The 26,865-nt window shown below is 42.3% G+C and overlaps 3 protein-coding genes across 8 annotated transcripts in view; 2 read left to right on the top strand and 1 right to left on the bottom strand.

Moving 5' to 3' along the window:
- The window catches only part of LOC125896394 (cadherin-24), an 80,527-nt gene extending 65,721 nt beyond the window's left edge, over window positions 1-14,806 (top strand). For all 4 annotated transcript variants that reach the window (XM_049588925.1, XM_049588927.1, XM_049588928.1 and 1 more), the window contains 10 exons: window positions 88-255; window positions 5,184-5,365; window positions 5,997-6,253; window positions 6,351-6,487; window positions 6,650-6,771; window positions 9,137-9,254; window positions 9,390-9,698; window positions 9,835-10,027; window positions 10,147-10,546; window positions 11,894-14,806. In XM_049588925.1, coding sequence (XP_049444882.1) covers window positions 88-255; window positions 5,184-5,365; window positions 5,997-6,253; window positions 6,351-6,487; window positions 6,650-6,771; window positions 9,137-9,254; window positions 9,390-9,698; window positions 9,835-10,027; window positions 10,147-10,546; window positions 11,894-12,766 — 2,759 coding nt within the window. In that variant the 3' untranslated portion in view covers window positions 12,767-14,806. The remainder of the gene's footprint in view (window positions 1-87; window positions 256-5,183; window positions 5,366-5,996; window positions 6,254-6,350; window positions 6,488-6,649; window positions 6,772-9,136; window positions 9,255-9,389; window positions 9,699-9,834; window positions 10,028-10,146; window positions 10,547-11,893) is intronic.
- A 3,119-nt stretch (window positions 14,807-17,925) lies between these two features.
- cltrn (collectrin, amino acid transport regulator) lies at window positions 17,926-26,559 on the bottom strand. Its single transcript, XM_049588945.1, has 6 exons — window positions 26,304-26,559; window positions 25,897-25,955; window positions 25,542-25,627; window positions 23,522-23,638; window positions 20,737-20,931; window positions 17,926-20,645 (listed from the first exon to the last, which is right to left on the bottom strand). Exons 1-6 carry the CDS (start codon window positions 26,368-26,370, stop codon window positions 20,510-20,512), a joined length of 660 nt encoding a protein of 219 aa, XP_049444902.1. The 5' UTR covers window positions 26,371-26,559; the 3' UTR covers window positions 17,926-20,509.
- Window positions 23,566-26,865, top strand: part of reps2 (RALBP1 associated Eps domain containing 2) — a 43,901-nt gene continuing 40,601 nt past the window's right edge. Inside the window, exons 1-2 of one of the 3 annotated variants that reach the window (XM_049588936.1) lie at window positions 23,566-23,698; window positions 26,159-26,282. The gene's annotated coding sequence lies outside the window, so the exon portion shown is untranslated. Of the gene's footprint in view, window positions 23,699-26,087; window positions 26,283-26,865 lie in introns of those variants that run through there. The other 2 variants (XM_049588935.1, XM_049588934.1) reach the window with 2 other exon arrangements.

Raw genomic sequence — 26,865 nt, 5'->3', positions numbered from 1 at the left:
TGGTGATTTCCAGAGACGTTGTGTCGCTGTGAAATCTGTTGCCGCTGTGATTTTTTTGCTGCATGTCCTGGCTCTCCTGTCCACCAGGCGTCCTGCGGACAGCTGTACCTGACATGGACAGAGAGACACGGGATGAATATCTGGTCGTCCTCCAGGCCAAAGACATGGGCGGGCATCTGGGCGGATTATCAGGGACTACCACCATCACTGTGAAGCTGAGCGATGTCAACGACAACCCCCCTCACTTCAGAAGGAGTAAGCGCTGCTGTTATCAGATCACAACTGTCGGCTGCGTTCAATCTCTGCAGCTGTGGAATATGTGTGTGTGCGCGAGTAAAGATTAAAATGATGAAACATCTTGTAATGGCATTTGTGACAGGAGTCTGATATTTTTTGCCTCCTTTGGGTCCTCGTTGTCTTGACAGATTCAAGATAAGCTCTAAAGTAGTTAAACAGCTTGTCAGTCCAGTATCCGTCTTTTATTCTATGCACTTTTCATAATGACTGTTTTTACCATCAGCCTGAGTAACATAACCTCTGCCAGAGATGACTGACATTAACATTCATATAAACACTCCCGTTGGGTCCCTGAGGTTCAAAATGGACTGTGCCTTGACGTAGAAGAGTGAAAGATCATGTCCGCTTTTTCTTATCCAAGCTTTTCCCTGTTCCATGCTATTAATATTTCATCTTAAAGTTCAGTGCTTTCTGCTTCAATAGACAGTAAAATCACTGCAGAATGCGTCTAACGCTTTGAGACATATACTGTTTTTCTCTACATTCTACCTCTCGCCTACTTCTTCTTCCTGACAGTCTCCGCTTATTGCCGTTCGTCTTAATGTTTAAAGTCCCCTCTCCTTGTGTTGATATATTGTTCTGCAATACAGCGCTTTATAGAGGCAATTTAATATTTTCCAAATGCCAGCAGTGTTATTTATTTACTGATATCTGACTTTATCCTCCCTTCCTCCCCCACCACCTCCACTCTATTATTTTCTGTTTGACAATAATGCCAATTAATAATTAAAGCAAACGGCTCATTTAGTATGCTCTTTGAATGCGAGGGGTGTGACTTTTTAAACACTCTTCATAGTGTGGTGGATTTGAATGATTAACAATCAGCAAGGTAGTGCCGCTCTGATTAAAAGGAAAGCTTTTCTCTGCCACTGTGCAGCATCACAAGTGATGTATAGGCATGAACTGCCACAGATCACTGGCTGCCTTTTCATGCTTGTTAAGTGGACAGACTGTAATGCAATCTAAACTATGACGCTAACGGATTCACTCAGCTAAGCTGAAATTTCCAGTTTAATAAATACAACTCATGATTCATTATAAACAGAAGAGGACAGATATTTAATTTAAAGCATTACACTTCTATGCACTGTATGTCTGTCACAGTTATGGTATTAATAGAGGTGACACCTATTTTTATCCCATGATTACTCAAATGAGGCAGGGCTACATTTAACATTTATCTAGTCTTCGAAAGCAGCAGCTCAAAAACCAAAGATATTCTATTGACAATGAGATAAAACACAGAGAAGTAGCCAATCTTCACATTGGAGGAGTTAACAATTAACCAGATATCAAATAGTTATGGATTAATTTTCTGTCAGTTGTCTTGTCAACTGATCAACTAATTGTTTCGGCACAAAAGGAAGAAAATATCTTCAGCGCCTAGTTTGGTGCAGCTCAGCCAGACTGTGCTAAGGGTAAGCACAGCTGAGCTACATTTAATGAATGAATGAATTTAAGGGCATCATAAAGAATGCGGTGACAGAGACATGTGCTTGTTTTCTTGAGAGGCCACTGTGTTTGAATAGTTGTTGTTTTATTGTGGATTTTTGTATTATATGTTGTATTTGTTGTATTTTAAATGTGTTTTGATTGCTGCTACCTCGACCAGGGTCTCTTGTAAAAGAGATTTTCAATCTCAATGGGACTTCCTGGTTACATTGAGGTTAAATAAAAAAAAGTGTTAGTGTCAGTATGCTAACTTGCTCACTGTGATAATGCTAACATTTTTATGTTTAGCATTTATAATGTTAACTGTGTTCAGTGTTCAGTATTTGCTAATTAGCACAAAACACAAAGAACAGCAGAGGCTGATGTCGTTGGTTTTAAAAGTATTGGACAGATTAAATTTTTGACCAGATGGTGGCGCTAGATGAAAAGTAAGAGGATCACCAAAGTCAACAGGCTTCATCCTCTGAATGTTGGAATAAAATTTCATGGCAATCCCTCCAGTATTGCGAGGCGTGTTAGTCTGGATCAGTCTGGCATCACTATCCCGAAACCATTAGAAATCTATAGGTGTATAGGCGTTTTTGCACTTGTGGTAGTAGAATGTAAATGTACCGATTAAAGATAAATGTGTCTAAGTGCAATGGAAACAGATGCAGTGAATAAATGATGACTTACAGTAATGATGTACTGTCGTTGCATAGGCCACTGCAAGCTCGCTTCCTCATCTCTGGGTGGCTTTTAACAGCTCATGTCCGCACACAGGACTGTTAGCAGGACTCCTCCACGAGCATATAGCTGTCATATTAGATGTTAAAAACTCTCTGTTTCTGTGGTCCAGTGTGCTCTCCGTTATTATACATCCATTGTTTCCTTCCCATCTCGTTGCACCCCCTTTTTCTGTACTGGAAGATTAGCGCCCCCTACTGCGTATTGCTGTGAGCCGACTCCCAAAGTGCATAAATTCACATTTTCTTTGTCTATTTTCTAAAAATTCCGTTTAAATTTGTGCTACATATGGATGGAAACCGGGCTTATCGCTTCAACCCACAGATACTCAGTTTATAATAAAATATTTATAGAGTATTCCTTTCAGCTCAGAATAAAGTTAAATTCCAGAGCACTCAGGTCTTCAAACCAGCAGCTTCTGGCTGTGCCTCGATCGAGGCTAAAGAGCAAAGGGGATCGTGCATTCGCTGTGGCTGCACCCAAACTTTGGAACAGCCTACCTCTCTCCATTAAGGATTCCCCATCTGTGGACACTTTTAAGGCTAGACTTAAGACCCACTTTTACTCCAGAGCTTTTGAGCGCTCTTAAACTCTTATCCCCCATTTTTAGTCCTTTGTATTTCCACTCTCCAATTTGCTCCTTTACTTTTGGACTTGTGTACATGGGATAGAGTGCCGGGATAGAGTCACGCCCCTTCCGGTGAAGCTCATGGGACCTTAGATCGGAAAAAATATGAATGGTAGTGAATGAGGAGAGAAATATTATCTTTTGTTCCCGTTTGAGTTGCGACATGAAATCCAAATATGTCATTAATGAATTTAAAACATAAATTTTAAGGTCAAGAAAGTCATACTTTGTGGTAAAACTGATGAGATATAAGCTTTTGAAAAAAACGTAATTAGAAAAACTACACAGGAGGCGGTCGCGTATGTGACGTCATAGACTTCGCTCGCTTCCTGCAGCTTGGAGTGACTGCAGCCTGGCACAAAACACACAGACATCTTCAATCATAAATCGATTAATCATAAAACAGTGGAATTTCAGCGGGGAGGCCAAGCTGCAGGAAGCCAGCGAAAGCTATGACGTCACATACGCGACCTCCTCCTGTGTACTCTCGAGTCTTTCTAATTAAAAAGCTTATATCTCAACAGTTTTACCACAAAGTATGACTTCCTTGAGCTTAAAATTTACGTTTAAATTCATTAACAACATATTTGGATTTCATGTCGCAACTCAAACGGGAACAAAAGATAATATTGCTCTCCCCATTCACTGCCATTCATATTTTTTCGGAAGGGGCGTGACTTCGGCACTCTGTTGTATTGCTACATATTTTGATCTCTGCACTTTGTTATTCTGTGATTTTACCTTTATTGTACAGCACTTTGGTCAACCTAGGTTGTTTTTAAATGTGCTTTATAAATAAATTGGATTTGGATTTGGATTTAAAGAGAAAACATCTAACGTACAGTATGTGGCCAAAATAATTACAAATAAGGGCTCTGTATTTGTACATGGGTTCAAATCATTCGTAGCGCACAATTTAGTTGTAAAGTGAGACTAATTGAGACCAAATGTGGCAATAATCAACTTTATTCATTTGTTTAGTCATGATACGTGCAGACATGATTCATCTTGTCAGTAAGGAGATGTAGCCCTAACCCTAACCTTAACCACCTCTTACTGTAGTTAGTCAAACGTGAACTTAGCATTTTCTTCAGGGCTTCTGCCTGCAGACTAAGGAGCGTAGGGGCCTGATAGTGAAATGAGTGGTGTTGATGGTGGGCGGGTCATGCCGCAGCTGTACCTGCTCTGTATTGGCAGCGAAAGTAAAAGTTAAAGCCAACCCCTGCTTTGTCTAATTTGTGTTTCCCCTCATTATATTTGCATTTTTTTTTTCTAATTTTATTTTTTTCAGCTTTGGGTCCAAGATTATCTTAGCCTCCTCTTGGATGTTTGCCACTTTATAGTCTGTTACCTGGTCACTATATTTTTAAATAGCCCATTAGAACATCCTGAACAAAGCAAAACAAGATGAAAATACAAGCAGAAGTCAGAGTCTTGTATGAGTCTATACCTTTAAAGGCTTGTTTTATATTTTGTCTGTCCTCAAACATGCCTGTATCTCCTCCTCCTCCTCTTACTCGCCTCAAAGAGATATTCAGTGCAAAAATGCATTTTAAGGTTCAGCCAAATCTAATAAGGTTTCAGCAGTCTGAGTCATATCAAGTGGGTATCTTCAAAATGTACATTCCCACAGGACATTCCCAAGAGGGAATTCCACACTAAATATAGTGTAACTTTGGAGGATGATATGAGCCTCAGCTGAAAGTAAGAACGCATTTTACACAACCTGACGGCTGTGGATTTAGTCCCCCGTCTCTTTCACTGGTATTGCGTTAGCAAGGATCTCTTTACAGCCAGTATGGGCAGGTGGAATGATTAAAGCGACAAATAACTCTTCCAATGTACGTTTACAGGGGCGTGTGTAATGGATTAAGATAGACTTGTGTTAATGTGAACCAATCCTTTAAACTAGACGTGAAATATGTGAGTGAAAGCCATAATAGCCACATGCATTATGTTAGTTGACACAAAATTGAGCCAGGCACATGTAGCGTGTGCGGGTTATTTTTTCACACAGAGTCTCATCTGCAGTCAGCGCCAGTGCTCAGAACCATTGTATTCATTGTTATCCTCTCTGCAGGTGCGTGGTCATTCTCTGTGTCGGAGCTGGCGGCGCCAGGTGTGGAGGTGGGCCGCCTCACTGCCACTGATCCAGACCTGGGAGAAAATGCACAGCTGGAGTTTACAATCCTGGACGCAGAGGAGGCCGAGGTATTCAATATAACCGGAAGAGACCAGGAGGCTGTGATTGTTCTAAACAAGGTAAGACAGAGTGTCTGCGTGTTAAGTTTTCATAGTAACTGAGGATCTGAAGCTACATGTGGGTGGTTTTGCTTAACTGGCCACGTAATGAGAAAAACACCTAATATGTGACATTCTAACACATTTTCTTTGGTCTACTGTTGGAAATTAATTTTATTTGGCCATTTAAACACTTGAGTTCTCCACTCGAACACACTCTGTGGCTGACAGGTTCAGATTCCCAAGGCTCTACACAAGCAATTAATGAGAAACAATGAACTAATAAGCAGCTGGTGAGAAACTGCAGCTCATTTGATGCGAGCAGGCCGTGTTAAAGGCAGCCAGTGTGACTCGTCTTTTTACTTCTAAGCATTGGGCACTCAAAGAACTATTGCTCAGTAAAATCTTAAATTAAGAGGTTGCAGAGGATGAGGTAAGAAGAGGTCGATGATGAAAGGAATAACTCAAAAATGTAATATTGTAGGAGAGTTTTATGGAGAGTGAGAAAAGAGTGAGGGCGATGAATGAAATTAATTATGAAGCACTGTATGTGGGATGAAATATAGAACATATATACATATGAATCAAACATGAAAGGCCTTCAGTGAAGTATACCCTTCAGATTGACGCTGCTTTGTTCTTAACCCGACAGCTGCTGGATTATGAAACCCGTAACTCCTACACTTTCTCTGTGGAAGTTGCCAACCCTATAGTGGATGCACGGTACCTAAGGAAAGGTCCCTTTAAGGACCAGGCAACAGTCCGGGTCATGGTGCTTAATGCTGATGAGCCGCCGCGATTCTCTCAGGCTCGGTACCATCTGGATGTGTCTGAGAACTGCCCCCCTGTCTGCTCTGTTGGCCGGGTGCACGCTGTGGACCCAGACACAGGACAAAGCGCCAACATCAGGTGGTTATTTCACCATCACTCACTCACTCACTCAGTCTGAGCTCTCCTCACCGTCCTCCTCCTCTCTTTCTCACTCTTGCCTGTTTCTGTATCTCAGGTACTCCATCGATCCCCAGTCAGACCCCGAGGCTCTGTTCCGCATCGCCTCTGACACGGGCTTTATCAACACAGTGATGGAGTTGGACCGCGAGCAGGAGCAGTGGCATAATATCACTGTCATCGCCACACAGAGGGGTATGTCAGCCCCTCCGCCCTCAGGCGCTATGAGCAGCAGAGCCTACCAGAGTCATATTTCACCGAAAGCACCGCCCGGAGTTGGGAATACAAAGTGTGCTGTAAAAATGATACAAATTTAGTGATCATTTCAACATTAGTGTCCGTTTCCTTTTCTTTCAGACAATCCAAATCTTGTGTCAAGGGTTGTGGTTGCTATAGAGACACTGGATCAGAATGACAATGCGCCGGAGTTGGACAGACAGTATACAACGTCTGTATGTGACTCCAGTGCCCCGGGTCAGGTCTGTTCCTCTTTTGTTTTTGCCTTATATTACATTTAATGTCAAACGTTCTTTCCTGTTTTTATCTGTTCCGTCTCAGACTCATGCAAGAATTTCTTTTCTGTTTTATTCTTGATTTGATTTAAAGGAGCTCTCGACCATATTCAGAGCATTAATATAGCAGCAATTATTTCTTATGTGATGTGAAGTTTTGCCCACTCTCTGTTTGTTGTTGTGGTAGACAGCCCAGCCACATGCATATTAGTGCATGTAAGTCCCTGTGCACACTGGCTAGCAAATTGACCCCTGGCTAAGCCCCGCCCCTTTGTGATGGTCTATGAAGCTGTCTGAGCTAGCATGGAGCCAACATTGTAACTAACTGCACGCCCTGAAGAAATACTATAACATTTTTAGAAGAACAAGGAGCTCTGTCGGATCCAAACACCGTTCATTGGCGCACACTGCGATGACACACAACTGGTTAAAAATGAGTGAAGCTTCCCTGTTTCCCTTCACTGGTTCCTGTAAAGCATTGCAGCTAGCTAGTCTCAGTAGCTAGCTAGCAAACCCTACACTTCTCCGGGTTTGATTTTGGTTTTGGTACAGGAGTGAAACATGTATCTCCTTCCAACCTCTCCAGGTAACGAGTATCATAATTAAACATGACCCAGGCACAACATTTAGCTTGAAATCCATAAAATAATATATATAATAATATCCACATCTGAGTTGCACATCTGTTGATTGTGCTGCAATCTTTTAATTTAAGATGCTCACAGACTCGGGCGCACTATAAGCGGAGCAGACTCCGTAAGGAATGTCCGCAGTCAATCGGGCTTCCATAGTCGAGCGCACTTCCACGTTGTAGTTTCCTGTAAAAATGTCCATGAAACACTACATTAGCTGCAATTCTTACGCGTTTCTGTCATGGCGATGTGAAAAATACATGCCAAGCAATCTTTTGAGTGACACTGATGTGCGGAGCTGAGTCCGTGCAGTCGTAAAATCTGAGCTTTGCACGCACAGGGCTTGCGGACGTCCGCTTTTAGTCCGCGCTGACCTCCACGTCATTGAATGCTTCGAATTTGTTCTGAGCTCTGAAGCTTCGAATGTCCAAAACTGGAGTCGAAGGTCAGCCCTAATGTACCAAGTCTTTGGCTTTCTCGCAGGTAGACCCTCAAATGTGCAGCTCCATGTCTGAGCCTCTCTAATTTTAAGTCTTGTTTATGCTACAACAAAATTGCTTTGGAGTCAAAGGAGCGCAAACATGTAGTTGTTGTACCCTTGTTGGAGCTGGCCTGTGCTGCGTTATGATTGGCCAATTTGGATCTGAGGGCCGGGACTTAGCAAAAGATAAATCGTCGGTGCTATATGCAGTGCTCATAGGACAGTTATCACTGATGTTGGGATGGCGTTGCTGTGGAAAAGTAGCACCCACCGTCCATATTATTTCCGGTTAACATTGTTAGCTCTGTCAGCACTGTTGCCATAGTTAGCACTGCTCATGCTGTTAGCACCGTTAGCTGCTACCCGCCAGCACACACACCTCTATGATGAGACTAATGTGCAGTCAGCTTTTGAATCTTAGATAGTCTCTGATTATCGTATAAAACTCCTTTAATTTAGGTCTTCTGTTGTTAAAACATCCCATCATTAGGAATTGGTACAGCGGAACCAAACTTGCGTCTTTGTTAACTCAACTCTGCAAATTGTATAGATTTTTATTTCTAAATGTTTTGATGGATATTAATAAAATACTGCGAGGGCGCTTATTCTTTGCTTCACAATAAAAGCCACCCTGGGTTGTACCAGTTAAATGTGAAGCAACAACCGTAGAAACTTTTAGCGTTAGCAGTTGCTTCATACAGCTCTGATACAGCATTAGGAGAGTGAACAGTAAACTGTGCGACTGATATAACATGAAAAGGAGTGGCGTTTGAATACATGTTGCATTGTTTCCTGTGATTTCCGTGCGGCGGACTCCGCCACTAACAAAGAAAGCTACTATACAGAGGGGTAATTATAGAGTGTAAATACATTGAATGGATATTGCAGAAAGAATGTTGACAAGAAGTATCATCAAAGTGGGGATTAATTTGACTAAAGTCAGAAGGATTAGAACTTTAATTTGCTTCAAAAAAGAGCAATTTATTCCAACTTTGTTTCTCCGTATGACCCCTTAAATTTAAGCACTTGTAACCCCTCCTGTCACCAATGTCAGCAGCTCTACCAAAGAGTGATTTTCATGTTGCAGATTCTTTCATTTTAATAATATTTAGATCCCTGAAGAGGTCAAATATGTAGAATTCTGTGCAAAAATCTGTCTCTTTTTCCCTGGATTTATCCTGGTAAGCATTAAAATGAAGCATTCTGATCTGTTACGCAGGTAGTTCAGGTCCTGCGAGCCATCGACAGGGACCAAGGAGTGCAGGACACCCCAGTCCACTTCAGCATCCCTCCAGAGTCCAGCTCTGCCCTCAACCTAACCATCAGGGAAAGCGGAGGTTGCACCGATTGGATCTGTTTTTCTATTTCACGCACAATCAAAAAAACATGACACCAGCCAAAATATGTGTGAGGGTGTTGTGCAGTGACCGTGTTTGATGTGTGTGTGTTTTTTCTCTCTGCCACGTTATCAGGTGTGACAGCCAGCCTGGTGCTCCAGTCAGCCTTGGAGCCCCTCCCTGGCTTCTCCTCATCCTCACTCACCCTCTATGTGCCGGTGGTGCTGCGCGACGGTGCCTCAGGTCTGACCAACACTGGCACGGTCACTGTGACCATTTGTCCTTGTCTGCGAGGGGGCATGCAGACAGAGGATAGAGGGAGACAGAGGGACAGGAGATGGGAGAGACACATGGTTTGTCTCCCCGTGCCTTCTGCCTCCCCGTCTCTCATATTCAGTTTGGTCACCTTGCTCGCCATGCTGGCTTGTGTCACCACTCTGCTGGGTACGTTTGTTGGGTTCTCTGAAGCACTATAAATATGTTGTTTGTGACTTTTTGAAAGATGCTGAGCAGTTGTGTCAGGTTGCTTCAGTAATGTCTGAAGAGTATGGTGGTCATGTGTCTCTTTTTTGCCCTTTAGTGGTGTGTGCACTCTCGCTGTCATTGCGCCATCAGAAGCGAGACTCCCACTCACCCTTCGAGGAGGATGATGTCAGGGAGAACATCATATCCTATGATGACGAGGGGGGAGGGGAAGCAGACACCGCAGCTTTTGACATTACAGCGCTGCAGAGCATGCACAGAATACAGCACATGCACAACAACAGGAACATGTGAGCTGCTCCCCAAAATAAAAAAATAAGTTTATCCTTGCCATGGTGGCTTATGGGAGCGTGTGCATGTGTGTGTGTGTGTGAGTGTGTGCCTCTCTGACATTTATCTCTTGGCACAGATGGTACACCCAGCAGAATGCGCCGAGGGCCAGGACGTACAGCTGGAGTCGTAACCCACGCCCCGGCCTGGACCCACAGCAGAGGCCGGGCTCGGCGCCACTCTACGGACGCTTCTGTTACGGCATTCACACGCTGCCTGTTCTCAGAGATTATCCAGTCGGGCCACTGGAGGCAGGACTGCAGCTAACACAGCTGACCCATGGGCTCACTGGAGGTCACATTGGCAATTCCCTTGTCATCCAGAACCAGAGCACCTTTGAGCCTCCGCTGCGCTCTCCTGAGATGAGCCCTGCTAGTTACGAAGCAGAGCACACGCTGGCGAAGAGCAGAATCACAGAGAGAAATGAGGGCAGTGAAGCAAATGCTGCTGACACAAAAGAGAAGCAGGATCAGGCAAAGGTCAGATCATAGTGTTGATACTGACACAAACATGTAGCACATATACGGAAGCAAAGAAAGGCCATAAGGATTTGAGTGGTATAAGCAAGTGAATAATCTTGTTCCCCTTTAAAATAGCCTAAAATATTCATGCCTAAATATGCAACAGTGTGATTCATCTGGAATCGTATTTGATGGAAAGTCACTGTAGCAACCCACCAGCTGTCCTCAGATTCTGAATCAGATGTTGCTGCATTCTGAGTTGTGCACGGAAGCAAGTGACATCACCTCTGTTTTAGCTGAGTCCCCTCCACCCCAAACCGTTAAGAAGAGCTCAGACAGAAACACAAATACAGAAATCTGTCATGTGAACTGACCAGAGCGCAGGTTTAAGAAGTTTTAAAGGTGTTTCTTTAGGATGCCATCACTCAGAGTGAGAAGCTGATCGATTAAAAACGTCAGGGCCTTTACTGTACCACTGAATTTACAACATTTTGAAAAATACTGCACTGTCCTGAAAACAATGTAGGTTGGGGCTTTAAAATGGTTGTCAGCAGAAGGCATCTTAAGAGGCCCAGCGCCAAAAAAAAAAGAAAGAAAATATAAAGCCCAGTTCAGACGAAAAGATTCACGACAAGATGAAACTGTTTTGGAACGTTGCAGAGAGAAGTTGGCTGGCTGGTTTTAGAACATAAAGCACGTCACCTGTCGGGTTGTAGTGAAGTCCACTGGTCAAATCGAAATGATCACAGATGCCGTGCTCGTTTGCTGCAGCAGGTCCTCCGTCCCCACTGAGTCCTGAGTCAGTCATTTCCGGATTCACAAATTGAAATCTGGTTGTTCAGATGTGATTGGCTAAATTCAGACAGCAAATTGACTCAGCTTTCTTCGGAGGAGTGAAGGATGGATCTTAGGGTGAATCCAAATGTCCCTTTTTAATCATACTTCGTTTCAGTTTCCGCTGAGATAGTCATGTCTTGCAGTACGTCTTTTGTCTTTCATTCTTTCTCTCTGCATTTTGCATATTGGGGTTCGAAAGTTCAAAATAAAATTAGCAAATTAAAAAAATTCAGACACCAAATTAGGGTTAAATGAACTTAAACATCAGGTCTACAAAGGATATGAAGAAGGATTTGGAATGGAGTCGATCAGACCCTCGTTCAATCAGGTTCAGCTTTGTTGAGGTGCAGATGAGCGCATTTGAATTTTCTATCAACGTTCAGTATTCAGTAGTAATTTCACAGTTAGCAGTGTTTCAGTTGCTTAAAATATTGTCATCATTATGGCCTCTTTCTGCTTCTGTACATTTATCCCTGCATGTGTGTCTGAATCATCTCATATCACCCTTCTTCCTCTTCTCTTGTCCAGATAAACCCACCAGAAGCAGAGTCGACACCAACAGCCACCAACGCTGCCAATCCGACCCACTGTGACCCAAATGAGTCTTCATGCCAAAGTCACACCAGCTCCTCGTCAAACCAGCAAGAGGGGCGACCGGGGTCATCGCAGACTCAGATCAGCACTGCAGCCACCAGCTGCACGTTAGATGACATTGACACTGATTCCTCCATCCCTTCCGTTTCAGAGCGAAATTATTCAAATGGCAGTGAGATCGGCTCTGTGAACCCTCCTGTTTACCTGAAAGGAGACACGTACAGCATTGTTGGCTCCCTGAATCCAAACAGCAGAGGGACGTGTATGAACGGGACTAGCGGCAGAGGGTTGTACCCAGCGGGAGTGCAGCTACTGAACATGTGCAGACTCCAGAGTAAGGATTTGACCCCGCAGCCTTTGTCCTTACCTGGGGGGATGTTTGGCAACAACAGAGGCTGGGCATGCGGGGCGGAGCCTGCCAGAGCAGAGGCCACCAACCCGCAGCCCCTCCGTATGGAAGACCTCCTGAATATCCGTCTGGACCAGGTCACCTTTGACCTGTCCCAGCCGCCCTATGACTCACTGCAGACTTATGAGTTTGAGGGCCGTGACTCAAGGGCTGAGTCACTGAGTTCACTGGAGAGCGACGGGGAGAAGGACGATGGGAGAGTGGTCGGAGGGATGGAGGAGTTAAACCAGAAGTTTCAGAGGCTGGTGGAGATCATCAGAGAGAGGGAGAAGGAGAAGGAGGGAGGAGGAGGGGAGACACGAGCGGCTGAGGGAGGCGAGACTGCAGCGGCTGCTCACGATGAGACTCATAAACAAAAGGAGGACAAAGAGCAAGAACAGCAGAGATGGGATTTCTAGACTGCAATAAAAGAAAAGTTAGAGAGAGGAGAACTCTTTCAGCAGTGATGGATTTTAAACACAGCAGGGGTGGCAAAATACACAGCCTCTGACAGAGATCTCCTTGTCCCACACACCCCTGCCAGGAGGAGAATACAGCAGGCTGACAGTACAGTCGAGACTTGTGGTGGAATCAGTGCACAGCGTATAGTTTTCACCTCCACTATGTTTATAAAATGCATATGGAATCTGTCACTTTTCACACTTCTCTTGTAACAGATATTAATAATGCACTTGGGCTTTCAAAGCTAAAGTTATGAAAAATTAACATTTTTGAAATATTGATTCTGAGCCCTGAAAGCTGCATTGTTAGAAAATAGGCCTCATTAAATATTGACCAGAATTGTGATGTTTAATATTGATAGTTTAATAGGGGCACACTCACTAGAAACCTTTGGAATCTGAATCCGAATAAACCCTCACAGGCGTACAGTACAGTGCTGCAGGCCGACACTGCTGTGTGTTCACAGAGCCTCTCTGACGAGTCTGACTGTATACGTTGATATTCTGTAGCTCCATAGAGAGCGTCCGGCTCCAGCGAGTAGCAAAATCTGCTCACTATGCAATCTGCACACAGTTAGAAATGATTAGATTGTCACTGTCAAAGACTTGTGTACTGTTGTGAAAGTACAGTAAATAACGTCCATATGTAGATAAATATCAGCGTCTGCTTTACTGCTTATTGCTCATGAGTGGACGATTGTTTCAGGAGGGGGGATGTTTACCGCAATCCACACAGGAAATTAAGCATCTGATTTTCAGTTATTAAACTGTTGCAGGCGTAAGCGTACAATAGACAATGCTCCCCATAATTTCACCCACGCAAGATTAATTATAATTCACTATTGTGTTTGCGTTTGCTGGTCTAGAATTATCTCCAAAGGCTTATTTATCTCCCACCTTTTAAAGAGACAAAATTAGGCGAAAGCCATCATGTGGCGCGGTACACACAGGCATTGTTCCCGTGACGAGCCCAGAGCAACAGCAAAATAATCATTTACTCCGAGATTGTGTGATGTTATTCAGCAGCCTGTCACTCGACAATGACTCATTTCTATAGCTATTTTTCAAAGCTCATTCCTTATTCACAAGGTATCTGGATGAGTTATTAAAATAATGACATTATTTTCAGTAATATGATAAAAATGTATTTGACTTTCTGCAATTATTCCCGCGTCCTCTGCAGTGGGAATTTAGGTCTTAATCAGCCGCCGCTCTAATACGATTGCAATGCTTTCAAACTAAATTTGACAGAAAATCTTTGGCATCCTGACAAGAAGAATGAGGTGTAAAAAAGACTGGACTCCTCAGGCAAGAGAGTGAAATGCAGAGGAGAGGGAGTGGGATATTATATGAAGTGCCAAGTGATAACTAGTCATCAGCACGCTGCATATTGTCAGTACGCAGTGGGTATCTTCTGGCATAGCTGCTGCAGAAATGTCACCGTACAGATGATCAAGAGCCAGACACGTCGTCACCCTGGAGATCAGGAGCAGATTTAATTTAACAATGAACTAAATATAGACTCACAAGTTAGAGTGTGAGACACTTTCTGTATTACCACTTCAAAAAAATAGTTAGACAAAAATAAAATAACGGCAAATTAAAATGTGTTTGAAATTCAAATGTGTAAAAGGCATATTGGCATTCACACACACTTTAAAGAGAGCTGAGGAGAAGTGCTGTGAAGTGGTGGACGTCAGCGTCTGTCCAGGCAGCAGCCACCGACGGTACAATGGTGCCACCTAAAGTTAAACATGTGCACTGCGTCTTGTCCGTCGTCTGAGCACTGAGGTGTGATATAACGATGAAGCAGCACAGAACAACAGGAAAATTGATTCAGTCTAGACAAAGACCATATTTCCTTTTGATCCATAAAAACAACATACTGGCTTGATTAACTTTGATTTTTAAGAAAAGTTCAGGTGGGCAGATGCTGCTGTGGGACACTGACACACTGTTTATGGCTCAGATCTATTATTAGATTTCACACAGTGCTAAGGGACGGTATTAAAATAAAAGTTATGGGGGTAAGGGGAGAGGTATGTGCATTTTGTTTTGATGAAGGGAGGGTTTCTAAAATTTTATGTAGAGCAGGGGGGGTCTTAAACATTTTCTCATCTCACAGTTAAATAAAGAAATCAGATATTTATATCAAAAAAATATGAGAGCCACAAGAATAAACTAAAAATAATGGGTGTACTGTAGCTGCTGTGACATCATCCACGGACTTTAGCTGTTTGTTTTTTTTTACTCTCCTCACTTCTGTTCTTCTTCCTGTGCACTAATCAGCAATTTGATTCACCCACAGGGTCCGTCGTTTATAATTTAATGTGCTGAATTGGCTGAAAAAAAAAAGTCGACAAAGGGCCAACGGTGCGGGACACACTGTGTGACAGACAGAGCAACATCGACCGACTGTCAGCTCAGTGTGTCGGGGACTTTACTGCATTGCCAATTTCTTGCCTCAAGTGTTTTCAGAAACACATTTTAGTTACTGTTCAGCTGTGAAATAAGAAAGTTTGTGACCCTGCCGCCATGTTGGATAAAGTTAAACAAGAGTACCAAGCACTACACCAGCCGGACCGACTTTCACATTTTGTAGCTAAACAGTACACTAAAAATATGTTTATGAAAACATTTGATTAGCGCTGTCTGGTTTGACAATTGGAGTTTGTGAAGTGACCGTCAGCTGCGTAAGAGACTGCTCTGCTCTGATTGGTTGTTTCTACCACGCTGTGGTCTGATCGTTTGTTTGTTGGTTTGTTTTCACGAAGTTAGATGGAAAATTCTCCAAAATTCAAAATGTTATATACAAGTTCAAATTCAGTCATTGATGGATTTGAAAAATGAAATCTAGTTGCTCAAATTTGATTGGCTAAATTCAGGCAGCAAAATTGACTGTGCTGTAAATTTGTTGAGATTTGATTGATTCTGATATTGATTATGTAAAAAAGTAATTCAATCTGGCACCAACGACACAGTGTGTATGATGTCGAACCATTATTTTGTGGACTACCGTTTTAAAGCCTCGAGTTTGGCATTTCGGCCGACACCATCTTGGTTTTTCAGAGCCAGAAGTGACTGGCTCGGACTGTAGGGTAGGCTTGTGTAGGAGTGAGGGGCTGATTTGCCCCGCCCTTAATTATACGTGACTTTAGGTCTTAATGAAATGTAAACTGGTGAGTTCTATAAAGAGTCATCTCCTGTTTTCATGAAGGGAGAAATAAGCTAAAGAGACCAAACCCGTTTTTGTACCAGGCTGTAAACATGTTTTTTTCTGCTGTAAAGTTGGGTCTGTGGGGATCAATTAGCCTCTGGAGCCAGCCTCAAGTGGCTGTTCAAAGAACTGCAGTTTTTGGCAATTCAGCATCGGCTTAGTTTTTTACCTGTGGAGGTTGCTGCTTGGCCACGAGTCATAAAGGCGCATCAGAAAACAACCATCGTTGATGTGACTAGATGTGGATCTTTGTTATTAATGATTGAGCGGTATATCCCCGTAGAGTGCGATATTTGCCTAAAGTTGTGCCAACTACTACGACAACTACGGCGAAGTTATGTTAATCTTGTCGTATGAAGTGACAGGGACAGCTTGTAGTTGAAACATAAAGAATGGATGGAATACTTGCTAAAGAGGATACATTATTTTGGTGTGTTTTCCTAATTTTTGCAATTCTAATTTTGCTCCTATAGACCAAGTCACCGTGATGTCACGCTAACACGTTTGCCAGGTTTGCTTCCTCATGGTTTCTGTGGTAACATTAAAGAGATTTGGAGAAGAACATATTTTAGTTGCTGACATATTTTAAAGATGACAGGAATTATCATCAGCCAGAAAATCTCAAGGCTACCGTTCATTTGTTTATATCATCTCTGTAAGGCTACGTGCCGCCCCAAAGTAACTGGCATAATTTTTTACAGTAAAGAGAGACGAACGTTTGGTCAGCCATGGTCTATATTCTGTAATAAATACATACTATACTGATCCCCAGAGGGGGAATGGGGACACACACACACACACACGGCACCAGTCTCTACTTCTGTGTTTTTCTATGAGCCTGAGTTCATGTTTTGCCTTGTTCGTAAAAGCTAACATTGTGAATACATCCTTCTGTCAATGTTTTTGTCAAGCTTGTCTGACATAGGTGGTGCAGTGTTTAGCATAATCGCCTCACAGCAAGAGGGTTCAAACCCAGGGTGGGGGAGCCCTTCTGTGCAGAGTTTGCATGTTCTCCCTGTGTCAGCGTGGGTTTCCTCCAGGTGCTCCAGCTTCCTCCCACAGTCCAAAGACATGCAGGTTAACTGGTGACTCTAAATTGTCTGTAGGTGTGAATGTGAGTGTGAATGGTTGTCTGTCTCTATGTGTCAGTGCTGTGATAGTCTGGTGACCTGTCCAGGGTGAACCCTGCCTCTCACCCAATGTCAGCTGGGATAGGCTCCAGTCAGAGCCCCGTAACAGTTGTAGAATATATGTAAGGGGTCAGGCAATGATTGCCAGGATAGGAAAGCAAAAAGACATATTCCTGCTCCACAGATCTTTGTTTATTTGACTTTCCTCTCAATATTTTTTTTCTTATGAGTCATTGGATGTTTAGCCCTTCAGGCCTCTACAAACTCTTCACATAAAACAAAAGGAAAACCACAAAATCAGGCGTTTATCTCGACCAGTGAGGCCAACAAGGGAACCAAATGTCATACAAATATCTGCGTAGGATGTTGTGCTGCTCTGACTGTCACCACAAGTCATACAAATGTGCCCAGTCATGGTAATGAGCTTGACCACTCTTTGTTTAAACAATAATCTCATTTTTGCAACTTAGCATTTCATTTAGAGAAGCTGCTTCACTCCTGCAGCTGCTGCAGACTTCAGGGTGTTTTCCACTGTCACGCTGGGAAAAGAAAGAGAATGGCAGCAGACACAATAGTAGCAGACATCCAGCAGCTGACATCACCTCTGGGCCCTCGTTTTGATTTGATCACATCAAAATCATTCAAATTTCGGACAAAGGTGCAGGTTGAATATAGAACAGAGCCATCGTACACAGGCGAGGATTTCAGGGGGGAACACGCCTCAATATTCAGATCATGTGCATTTGTGCCCTGAAATGAAAACATGAAAGTAGCAGAGGGCTTTTATTTTGACAGAATTTAGACATGTACATCATAAATTCATGCAGAAAAAGGCACAAAGTAGAACATGATGGAAAAGTGTCTGACTCCCCCAAACCTACTGTTTCATGTGTCAACCCCAATGTTCAAATCCTACACTCGTGGATAGATACATCTACATTTATGCATACTCCGTATCATGACAGGGCTTACACATATCAAGATTTATTATTTTGACTTAAATCCCAATTTTAAATACACACAGAATGAGCCTTTGTTTTACATTGGACCAGTTTCTTGCTGGTTTCCATCTCTTTCTGTTTGCTGAATAAGAACCGTGTGTTTAAATATACAGTAGAGTAAGTGGTTAGTACAGTCAACAGATTAAGGCTTTGTCCAAACATCCACACACACACACACACGCCTTCTCACAGAGATCTACAGTTTATCATCCCTAAACAGAGAAGATTCAAACATTTATTTAGAAAATGAAAAGCATTAAAAACTGTGAGTGCTTGTTTCTTTTTAAGGCAGCAGGTAATGAGATTATAGAGATGTTTAGAGAACGACTTCACCAACAGAAAAGAATCATGAAAATGTATTAAATCATTTAAAGTGTGTAGGATTTAGAGGGATATATTGGCAGAAATGTAATGTAATGTAATAAGTGTCTTTTCTTTAGTGTATAATCACCTGAAAATAAGAACTGCTGTGTTTTTGTTACCTTTGAATGAGTCTTTATATCTACATAGGGAGCAGGTCTTCGCCCACGGAGTCTGCCATGTTGCACTGCTATGTTTCTACAGCAGCTCAGAAGGGACAAACTAAGCACAGGCAACAGGTAGGGACATTTTTTTTTTTTTGATTTGGCCACCTTAGTTAGCAGCCCCTCTGCAATCATGATAAGCAGTGTTTGAAAAACACAGATTTTAATCATAAAACGACTTTTTTCAGTGTGTTGACAAAAAAGAAAATTCAGCTCACGGTAAAATCCTCCTGAGCGTCTGGGACCGGTTGCACAAAACACCTCAGGCTGTATTCACAGACATCCTGAGAACACTCAGAGAGCTTTTAACTTAGCCTAAAAAAATAGTAAGGAGTCCTAGCGTAGGAGTGATTTAGGAAAGTTCTCACAGCAACTCTGAGCAAGGAAGGGACAGAAACTTTTACCTTAGTGAGGAAGTGTGGTTGACCCTGTTGCTTGGTGTGCTGCATTCTTTTAACAGATGTGATTGGTTGTCACAGACACACCCCTTTGTGAGCCTGTAAGGTGTGGACACCCAGTGGAGATGAAATGAACTGCTGACTGTGACAGTGCTGCCATTGTACATGTGATCACTCTGCTGATGGAAGGCTTAGTGCTGGTCATTTTATTTCTTGTGTTATGACGTTAGGTGGGAGATGTGTGCGTATCCTTAATGAGATCGACCACTAACATAACACCTGCATGATCTAATCTGTAGCATTTCATTTACTCACCGTCATCCAGAGTTTGGAGAATATCTCTTGGACCTCTTTGTGTTTCCACCATTTTCTCCTCAGATTAAGAAACTTTTAAAGTCCTCATCCCTATTCCAAACAGTTTTTCGCCTTAGGAGCTCTTTTAAGGTCTAAGGCTGTGAATAACTTCTATCTTTACAAGGACCTAGTCTTAACTTTAAGGGAAAATTCTAGGAAAACATGTAAATTATAAGATTTTTCTAAGAATTTTATCGCTAAGAGCAACTCTTCGACTAGGAATATTTTGTGAATACGGCCCCTGAAGTTTTCCCCTCAAGTGTGACACTTAAGGCTTAATTTCTCCTCACCTGAGGGACTTACATAGTTGCACAGAATCCCTTTAAAAGTTTCATGAGTTCAAGAAAAACATTAACTCATTTGCTGTGTTGGAAGAGATTTTACAGCAGTTTAAGTTTCCATGGAGATTGTTTGTTTGCTTGGACTTATGTTTGTGATGCCTGTTATCGTCTCACAAAATTGGCCAATAGTCAGATAGTAGTGAACATTTAAAGGAAATCTTAAGGAGAAGATTTGAGGGTGTTTTGTGCAACAGATTTCATTTTGAGGAAACAACTCTGACTAGAAGGAAAATCTTAACTGAAAGTGTTTGTGCAACAGGTCCCTGGATCTTAATTCATCAGAGAAATTAGATGAGCACAGATTAGCAGGTGCTGCTCTACGGGCCCGTGTGTGACGAGCCAAACGGCGTCGCAGAAACACTGATATGTAAAGTGAAACTGCTTTAATTGTTGTTTTTACTGGTTTTAATCACCTGCTCCATTTGTTTTTTGAGAAGAAGAGACCTCTGCGGATAGTTCGGCTCCTGGTAACAACCTCCTGAACAATGAACACTAAAGGAATTCTAACCAGGAGTTGATGCCTGGTACAAGGGGGATGTTTCAGCTGGTTGTAGTCTGCACTCCTCACCACTAGAAGCCACTAAATTTGACACACTGCTCCTTTAAATCAAACATTTCTGATGAATTACAGCTTTAAAATGATTCTGCAGATTGAAGCTCACAGTGCAACAGAGGTCCACCTGGAGCAGCTTCATAACTTTGCTGACGTGGAAGAGTTTCCATAGTTTCCATAGTTTCACATCTGTGTGAATCGTTCGTCATCTGAGAACGACATGTTGTAAACACCCTCGCTCACAGCGCCATTTTCCACCGTTTTCGCTTGTGTGTCGTCTTCTTCGTCATCCTCATCGTCATTTTTCTTGTTCTTCTTGCTGGAGGAAGAAACCAGAGACAAGTCTGACTGAGCTCTGTGATCACATTAACACAGTGAGAAAGGAAAATCATCTACAGTCATCTGCTTACCGTTTCTTTTGGACCAGAGACGACACAAGCAGAACGACGATCCCAGCACCCACAGCGCCCATGACCACCCCAAACACAATGAGCCATGGAGGAGTGTCAGGGTTGACTGGTGCTGCCAGTGTGGGAGGGATGTCGATGAACTCCAGAGTTTTATCAGTTAGAAGAAATGCGCTGTTGATGCGGTTCCTGGACTTTCTATTTTTAAAAAAGAAAAGTTTAGATTTAAAATATGAATACTGGCTGTTTTCAGCCTGACATGTGTCTGACACCAGTCAGATTTTACTGCATGTATTGATGCAAAAATATGCAGCTGATGGCTAAATTTTATGCCAGAGCTTGGGGAGATGCACAGACTCCAAAATGTCCTCGCAATCCAGCCCAGCCACCAGAATGAAATGTTGGCATTGTAGATTCTCACTGAAGGCATCAAAACTATGAATGAACACATGTGGAGTTATGTACTTAACAAAAAAAGGTGAAATAACTGAAAACATGTTTTATATTCTAGTTTCTTCAAAATAGCCAATAGTGTTCATTCATAGTTATGATGCCTTCAGTGAGAATCTACAATGTAAATAGTCATGAAAATAAAGAAAACGCATTGAATGAGAAGGTGTGTCCAAACTTTTGGCCTGTACTGTATATTACGTATTATATAAACAGTTCCAAAAAAGGTAGTTCTGACTACTACTATGGTGGATGGCAGGACACCTATGTGAGACAGCTGCCAAGCTACAGACTAATGTTAACAAACAGCAAAACTGGTTGTCCATTAGCCAGACACTTTTCCAGCGCCAATTGTGCCACTAAACCTGGGTGTTTTTTGGTGACACGTTGCAGTGATTCCATTTGCAGTTGTGCCACCAAACCAGGTTACTTTGTTGAGACAAATCGTGGCATTTCCAGTGGTGATTATGCCACAGAATGTAGGTGTTATTTATTGGCACATCACAGCTGTTCTAGCGAAAAATGTGCGACCTAATGAGGGTGCTTTGTAGTGACACATCGCAGCATTTCCAACAGTGTTTGTGACACTGGATCTGGGTGTTTTTTTAGTGACATATTACAGTGATTCCAGCAGTAATTATGCCACTAAACTTAGGTGTTTTTAGCAGCACATCCCAACATTTCCAGCAGTGATTGTGTGCTATTTAGCGACACGCATTGCAGCATTTTCAGCAGCGGTTATGCTACTAAATCTGGGTGTTTTTAGTGACATATTGCAGTGGCAATTGTTTGACCAAACTAGGTTACTTTTTTCTTTTTTTGAGAAAAATCTTGGCATTTCCAGCAGCACTTATGCCACCAAACTGAGGTGTTTTTTAAGTGACACAGAACAGTTTTTCTAGCAGCGATTATGCCACCAAACCAAAGCAACACCACTGCGTTTCCAGCAGCAGCTTGCCACATAATCTAGGTGTTGTTTGTGGACACATCACAACCTTTCTCGAGGCGATTGTGCTGCCAAATCTGGATGTTTTTAGTGACACATCGCGGCATTTCCAACATTGTTTTTGCCACTGAACCTGGGTGTTTTTTAGCAACACATCACAGTTTTTCCAGCAGTGATTGTGTGCTTTTTAGCGACACAAAATGTGGCATTTCCAGAGGCAATTGTGACACCAAACCTGGATGTTCTGTAGGAACACATTGCGGCATTTTCAGCAGCAATTGTGCGAGAAAATCTGGGTGTTTTTTAGTGATACACAGCAGCATTTCCAACGGTGTTTGCACTTCTAAACTTGGGTGTTTTTAGCGACACATTGCAGTGATTGCAGTGGCAATTATGGCACAAAATTCAGGTGTTTTTAAGCAACGCATCACTGCATTTTCAGCGGTGACTGGCCACATAATCTAGGTGTTTTTTATGGACACATCACAGCTTTTCTAGTGGCAATTGTGCTACCAAATCTGGGTGTTTTTAATGACACATGGCAGCATTTCAAATGGTGTTTGTGCCACTGAACCTGGGTATTATTTAGCAACACATCACAGTAATCAAGTGGCAACTGTGCCACCAAACCCAGGTGTTTTTTAGCAACACATTGCAGCTCTTTCAGCAGCGATTATGCTATTAAACCTGGGTGTTTTTAGAAACACATCACAACATTTCTGACGGAGTTTGTGCGTGCGACTAAACCTGGGTGTTTTTAGCAACACATAGCAGTGACATACCATTGGCAATTGTGCCACCAAATCTAGGTGTTCATAAGCAACACACCACTATGTTTTCAGCAGCGACTTGCCACATAACCTAGGTGTTTTAATTGACACATCCCAGCTTTTCTAGTGGCGATTGTGCTACCAAATCTGGGTGTTTTTAGAGACACATGGTGTGATTGAGTTCACTGACTTGAACCTTGAAAACCTCCAAAGGTAAGAGTTCAGGAGGTGTCCTTACTAGTTTCCCAAACAATTTAAACGAGTAATGGCTCAATACAAACATCCACCATGTTGTTACACCTTCTTAATCAGCTCCAGTGAGGCCTGAGGATAAACTTTAACTCGGCCGCATGTATCTGTGTCCTTGTCACCACCCAGAAGTCAGTGAAGGTTGCAGCAGTGATGGACAAGATTGTCGCTTTATAGCTCAACACTCCCTTCACTCAAATCTTCAATAGTATTCGATACAATAAAATATCATTAAATATCGTTAAACCCAAACATGAGAAATAAAGCATTACAAAGGACATTGACTCAGAGTTGAATGTGACCTCTGACCTCTCTGAGGAATGGCCAAAGAGAAAATAACATTTCCTGCAGTGTCAGTGCATCGTGTGATTACCTTATGGCCTTGTCCACGTCTCCTTTAGGAACAAGGCTTGAAGGGTTCAACGGTGACGTCACCACGAACCAGAAGGACACTCTGACTGTCTCCTTACATACAAGGATGTTCGACACACTGGGGGACGTTTCACAAGACAATAAAGACCACATCAGTGTCATAACATGTTCATAAACCGTGAGTCAATGATTTTATCACAGTAAAAATAGATTATAGTTTTATAGTTGTTGTGCCTGTTTTATGAACACACAAAAGCATTCCTGAACTTTTGCATTTAAAGGTCCAGTGTGAAGGATTTAGGGGGATATGTTGGCAGAAATAGAATACAATATAATAAGTATGTTTTCTTTGCTGTATAGTCTCCTGAAAATAAGAATTGTTGTGGGTATTTTTATCTCAGAATGAGCCATTTATATCTATGTTGGGAGCGGGTCCTCGTTTATGGACATCACCATGTTGCACTGCCATGTTTCTACAGTAGCCCAGGACGGACAAACCAAACGCTGGCTCTAGATAGGGCCATTCGTGTTTTCCTGTTTTGGCCACACAGACTGTATAAAATAATGGACGTAGCTTCCATGATGTCACCCACTGGTTTGTGGACTGTCGTTTCGAAGCCTTGAGTTTAACATTTCAGCAGTTGCCATCTTGGATTTTTGGAGCCAGAAGTAACTGAAGTGTCAATTTACAGACAGACAGTCACTCAAGTTGCCCCGCTCTTACTTATGTGTAACTTTATTAAAATGTAAATGGGTGATTTTTCTAAAGATTCAGCTCTTGTACATGTTTATTACTGCTGTAAAGTTGGGCATTTTAACATGCAGTCTATGGTTATTTACTCCATTTTGGAGCCAGCCTCAAGTGGTCATTAGAGAAACTGCAGTTTTTGGCACTTCCATATAAGCTTCATTTTTCAGGAACACATTCTCAGTAGCCATGTTTCCATCAGCCTGTTTAGATGCGAATCTAGAAGTATCGCATCGGACAATTGTGATGGAAACGCAAAAATGCGAATTAAAATCCCCTGATTCGCACAAACTAAAATACGCTCGCTTTAACCAAGTTTTGGTTGATTCAAAAAAATGTTGATTCACAAAACGGGGGATGGAAACAGTTATGTTTGAATTAAGTCTGACGTAGCGCACCTCCCTCCATGGTGATATCCACACTCCGGGTTGGGAAGGCGGTAATGCATTTACAAGCTGGTTGCCAACTGCCAGAAAACGTAGAAGAAGAAGAATGCGAGACTTGTTTTGTTTCCGGTTCTGCGGAAAACTTGCGCGAGTTCGCAGTTTTCACCAAAACATTTATGGAAACACACAGGTTTCGTATTTCTTTTAATGCCCATTTCCCAATGATTCGAATCACTTTTGGATGGAAACATAGCTACTGTGACCTTGTCACATGTCGACATTTGCTCATGGACTTTCCACATCCACATACGACGTGAAAGGTACCCTGGGTGCGTTGGTTGTTGACGCCCTTCTTTCAAAATACACTTCTGTTTTTCACAGGAAATTTAACGTTTATTTACAGTCTCTTTCAAAATAAATGCACTACATCGGTACAGCACCGAGGATTTCCTCCAACAACAAACACACGTGGTTGGGTTTAGGAAAAAAGAATAGGGTTTGGCTTTAGACGCAGGACACGAAAACCAAATTTATCATCAGTGTCGGACGCTGCAAGTCAGTGCCCAAGCGCTGGATATTAACGACTTGAGAGTGAGAACAGTAAATCACCTGCTCTGTTTTGTAATGTGAAACTGCTTTATTCTGTGTTTTTACTGGTTTTAATCACCTGGTCTGTTTGTTTTTGAGAGGATGAATCCTCTGCGTATATTTCGGCTCCTGGTAAAAACCTCCTGAACAATGAACACTGAAGAAATTCAAACCTGGAGAAGCTTCAGCTGGTTAAAATCTGAAATCCTCACCGCTAGACGCCATGAAGCCCCCCTAAATCTTACACACTGCTCCTTTAAGATCAAACTGCAAAAGAGAACACATTAAAGTTGTCTTACTTAAATTCCTGGCCGCTGAAATGATTCCTCATGGCAAAAGCCAGAGTCGCTCGGAAAAAGTACATTTCATTGTCATTCCAGTCGTACTGCAACAGCACAAACACAAACATGTTCTCTTGTCAGTAACGACCTCTAAGGTTAACTGACCATCAGATGAACCTTGTCCTTGTAGTTAGTCGTCACACAGTCAGTTTTAGATAATATTCAGCATATTGCTGTTTATAAGTTCAGCTGGTTGCATGAATGATCAGTAGATTATGAATAAATCATTATTATTACATTATCAGAACGACATATAACACAGTCAGACAGTTTATGATCTGATGCTTTGATGAATATTTGAATACATACGTACAGCTTTATCTCCCAGAGCGGTTTTGATGCTGAGTCGCACTTGAGTGGCAAATGAATTATCTATAAAGATGAAACATATTTAAATGCACTGTTAGCTGTTAGGAGGGTCCAACATCATTTCATGTCAGCTCCATCAGTTACTTCCTCCCAGAGTTGTAGAAAGCCAGCATGTATTTCAGAGTACCTGTTGATGTCACACGGAGGTTGTTGTTAGGAAGCAAACGTTTGAGTTATGTGTCTAATCCGATTTTGTTTCAGATTAGGAGCTGCATTCCACACCAGAGAGGCAACAAAGAAACACAACTGGACCAGCCACCTCACTGCAACAAAGCCTGTGTTTGCTGACAGTATCTGCGAGGATAAAATGTGAATACGACACATGTTAAGGTATTAAATACACTCACTCACCTGGTTCACAGAGCTCCTGTGCCAAAGCAGAGGACAAACAGAGCAGGACTAAGATTTTTTCCAACATTTCCCCAAAGAACAAAACGCAAAATCCAAAAAAGGCAAAAAATAAAGTGTTACGGAGGCTCAAGTGATACTCCCAGAAGTTAGTGATTCGAGGAAGTCAGCAGAGGACCTTCACTGGATTAAGTCTGAGGTTAATGGTTAAACCAGGACACACCTCAGCTAACCAGTCCTCCCTGTGTGACATGCAAACAATAATGTGGGCACTGCAGTAAAAGTGCTTCTGTTTGTTCAAGCGTCCAAGGAGCCAGATAGGTTTGCTGATGTGAGACAGGCCGACCTCTCGCAGAAAAACAATGGCTTAGTCTGCTTCTGTTTGCTCAGCAACAGTGACTGAGCCGTCCAGTGTGGATTAAAGCTACAGTTGGTAACTTTATATGAAAATATTTGCTGAAATTGCTAAAATATATTCACACAGCGCTAAATAAGACATAATCTGTAAAAGAAATCACACTCCTCTGCCTCCTCTGTGGCCTTGTAGCTTTTCTAATGGCTGCAT

The sequence above is a fragment of the Epinephelus fuscoguttatus genome, linkage group LG10 (genome assembly GCF_011397635.1).
Source record: "Epinephelus fuscoguttatus linkage group LG10, E.fuscoguttatus.final_Chr_v1".
Classification (NCBI taxonomy): domain Eukaryota; kingdom Metazoa; phylum Chordata; class Actinopteri; order Perciformes; family Serranidae; genus Epinephelus; species Epinephelus fuscoguttatus.
The sequence above is the reverse complement of the archived record's forward strand: the minus strand, read 5'-3'. Positions and strand labels throughout refer to the sequence as shown.

What these genes read in the sequence shown, in the direction of transcription:
- cltrn (XM_049588945.1), bottom strand. Translation starts at nt 26,370, where the DNA reads ATGTTGGAAAAAATCTTAGTCCTGCTCTGTTTGTCCTCTGCTTTGGCA. An exon ending in ACAGGAGCTCTGTGAACCAG is followed by an intron (nt 25,956 to 26,303) that starts GTGAGTGAGTGT and finishes TCATCTTTATAG; the next exon opens with ATAATTCATTTGCCACTCAA. An exon ending in TCTCTGGTCCAAAAGAAACG is followed by an intron (nt 20,646 to 20,736) that starts GTAAGCAGATGA and finishes TTCTTCCTCCAG; the next exon opens with CAAGAAGAACAAGAAAAATG.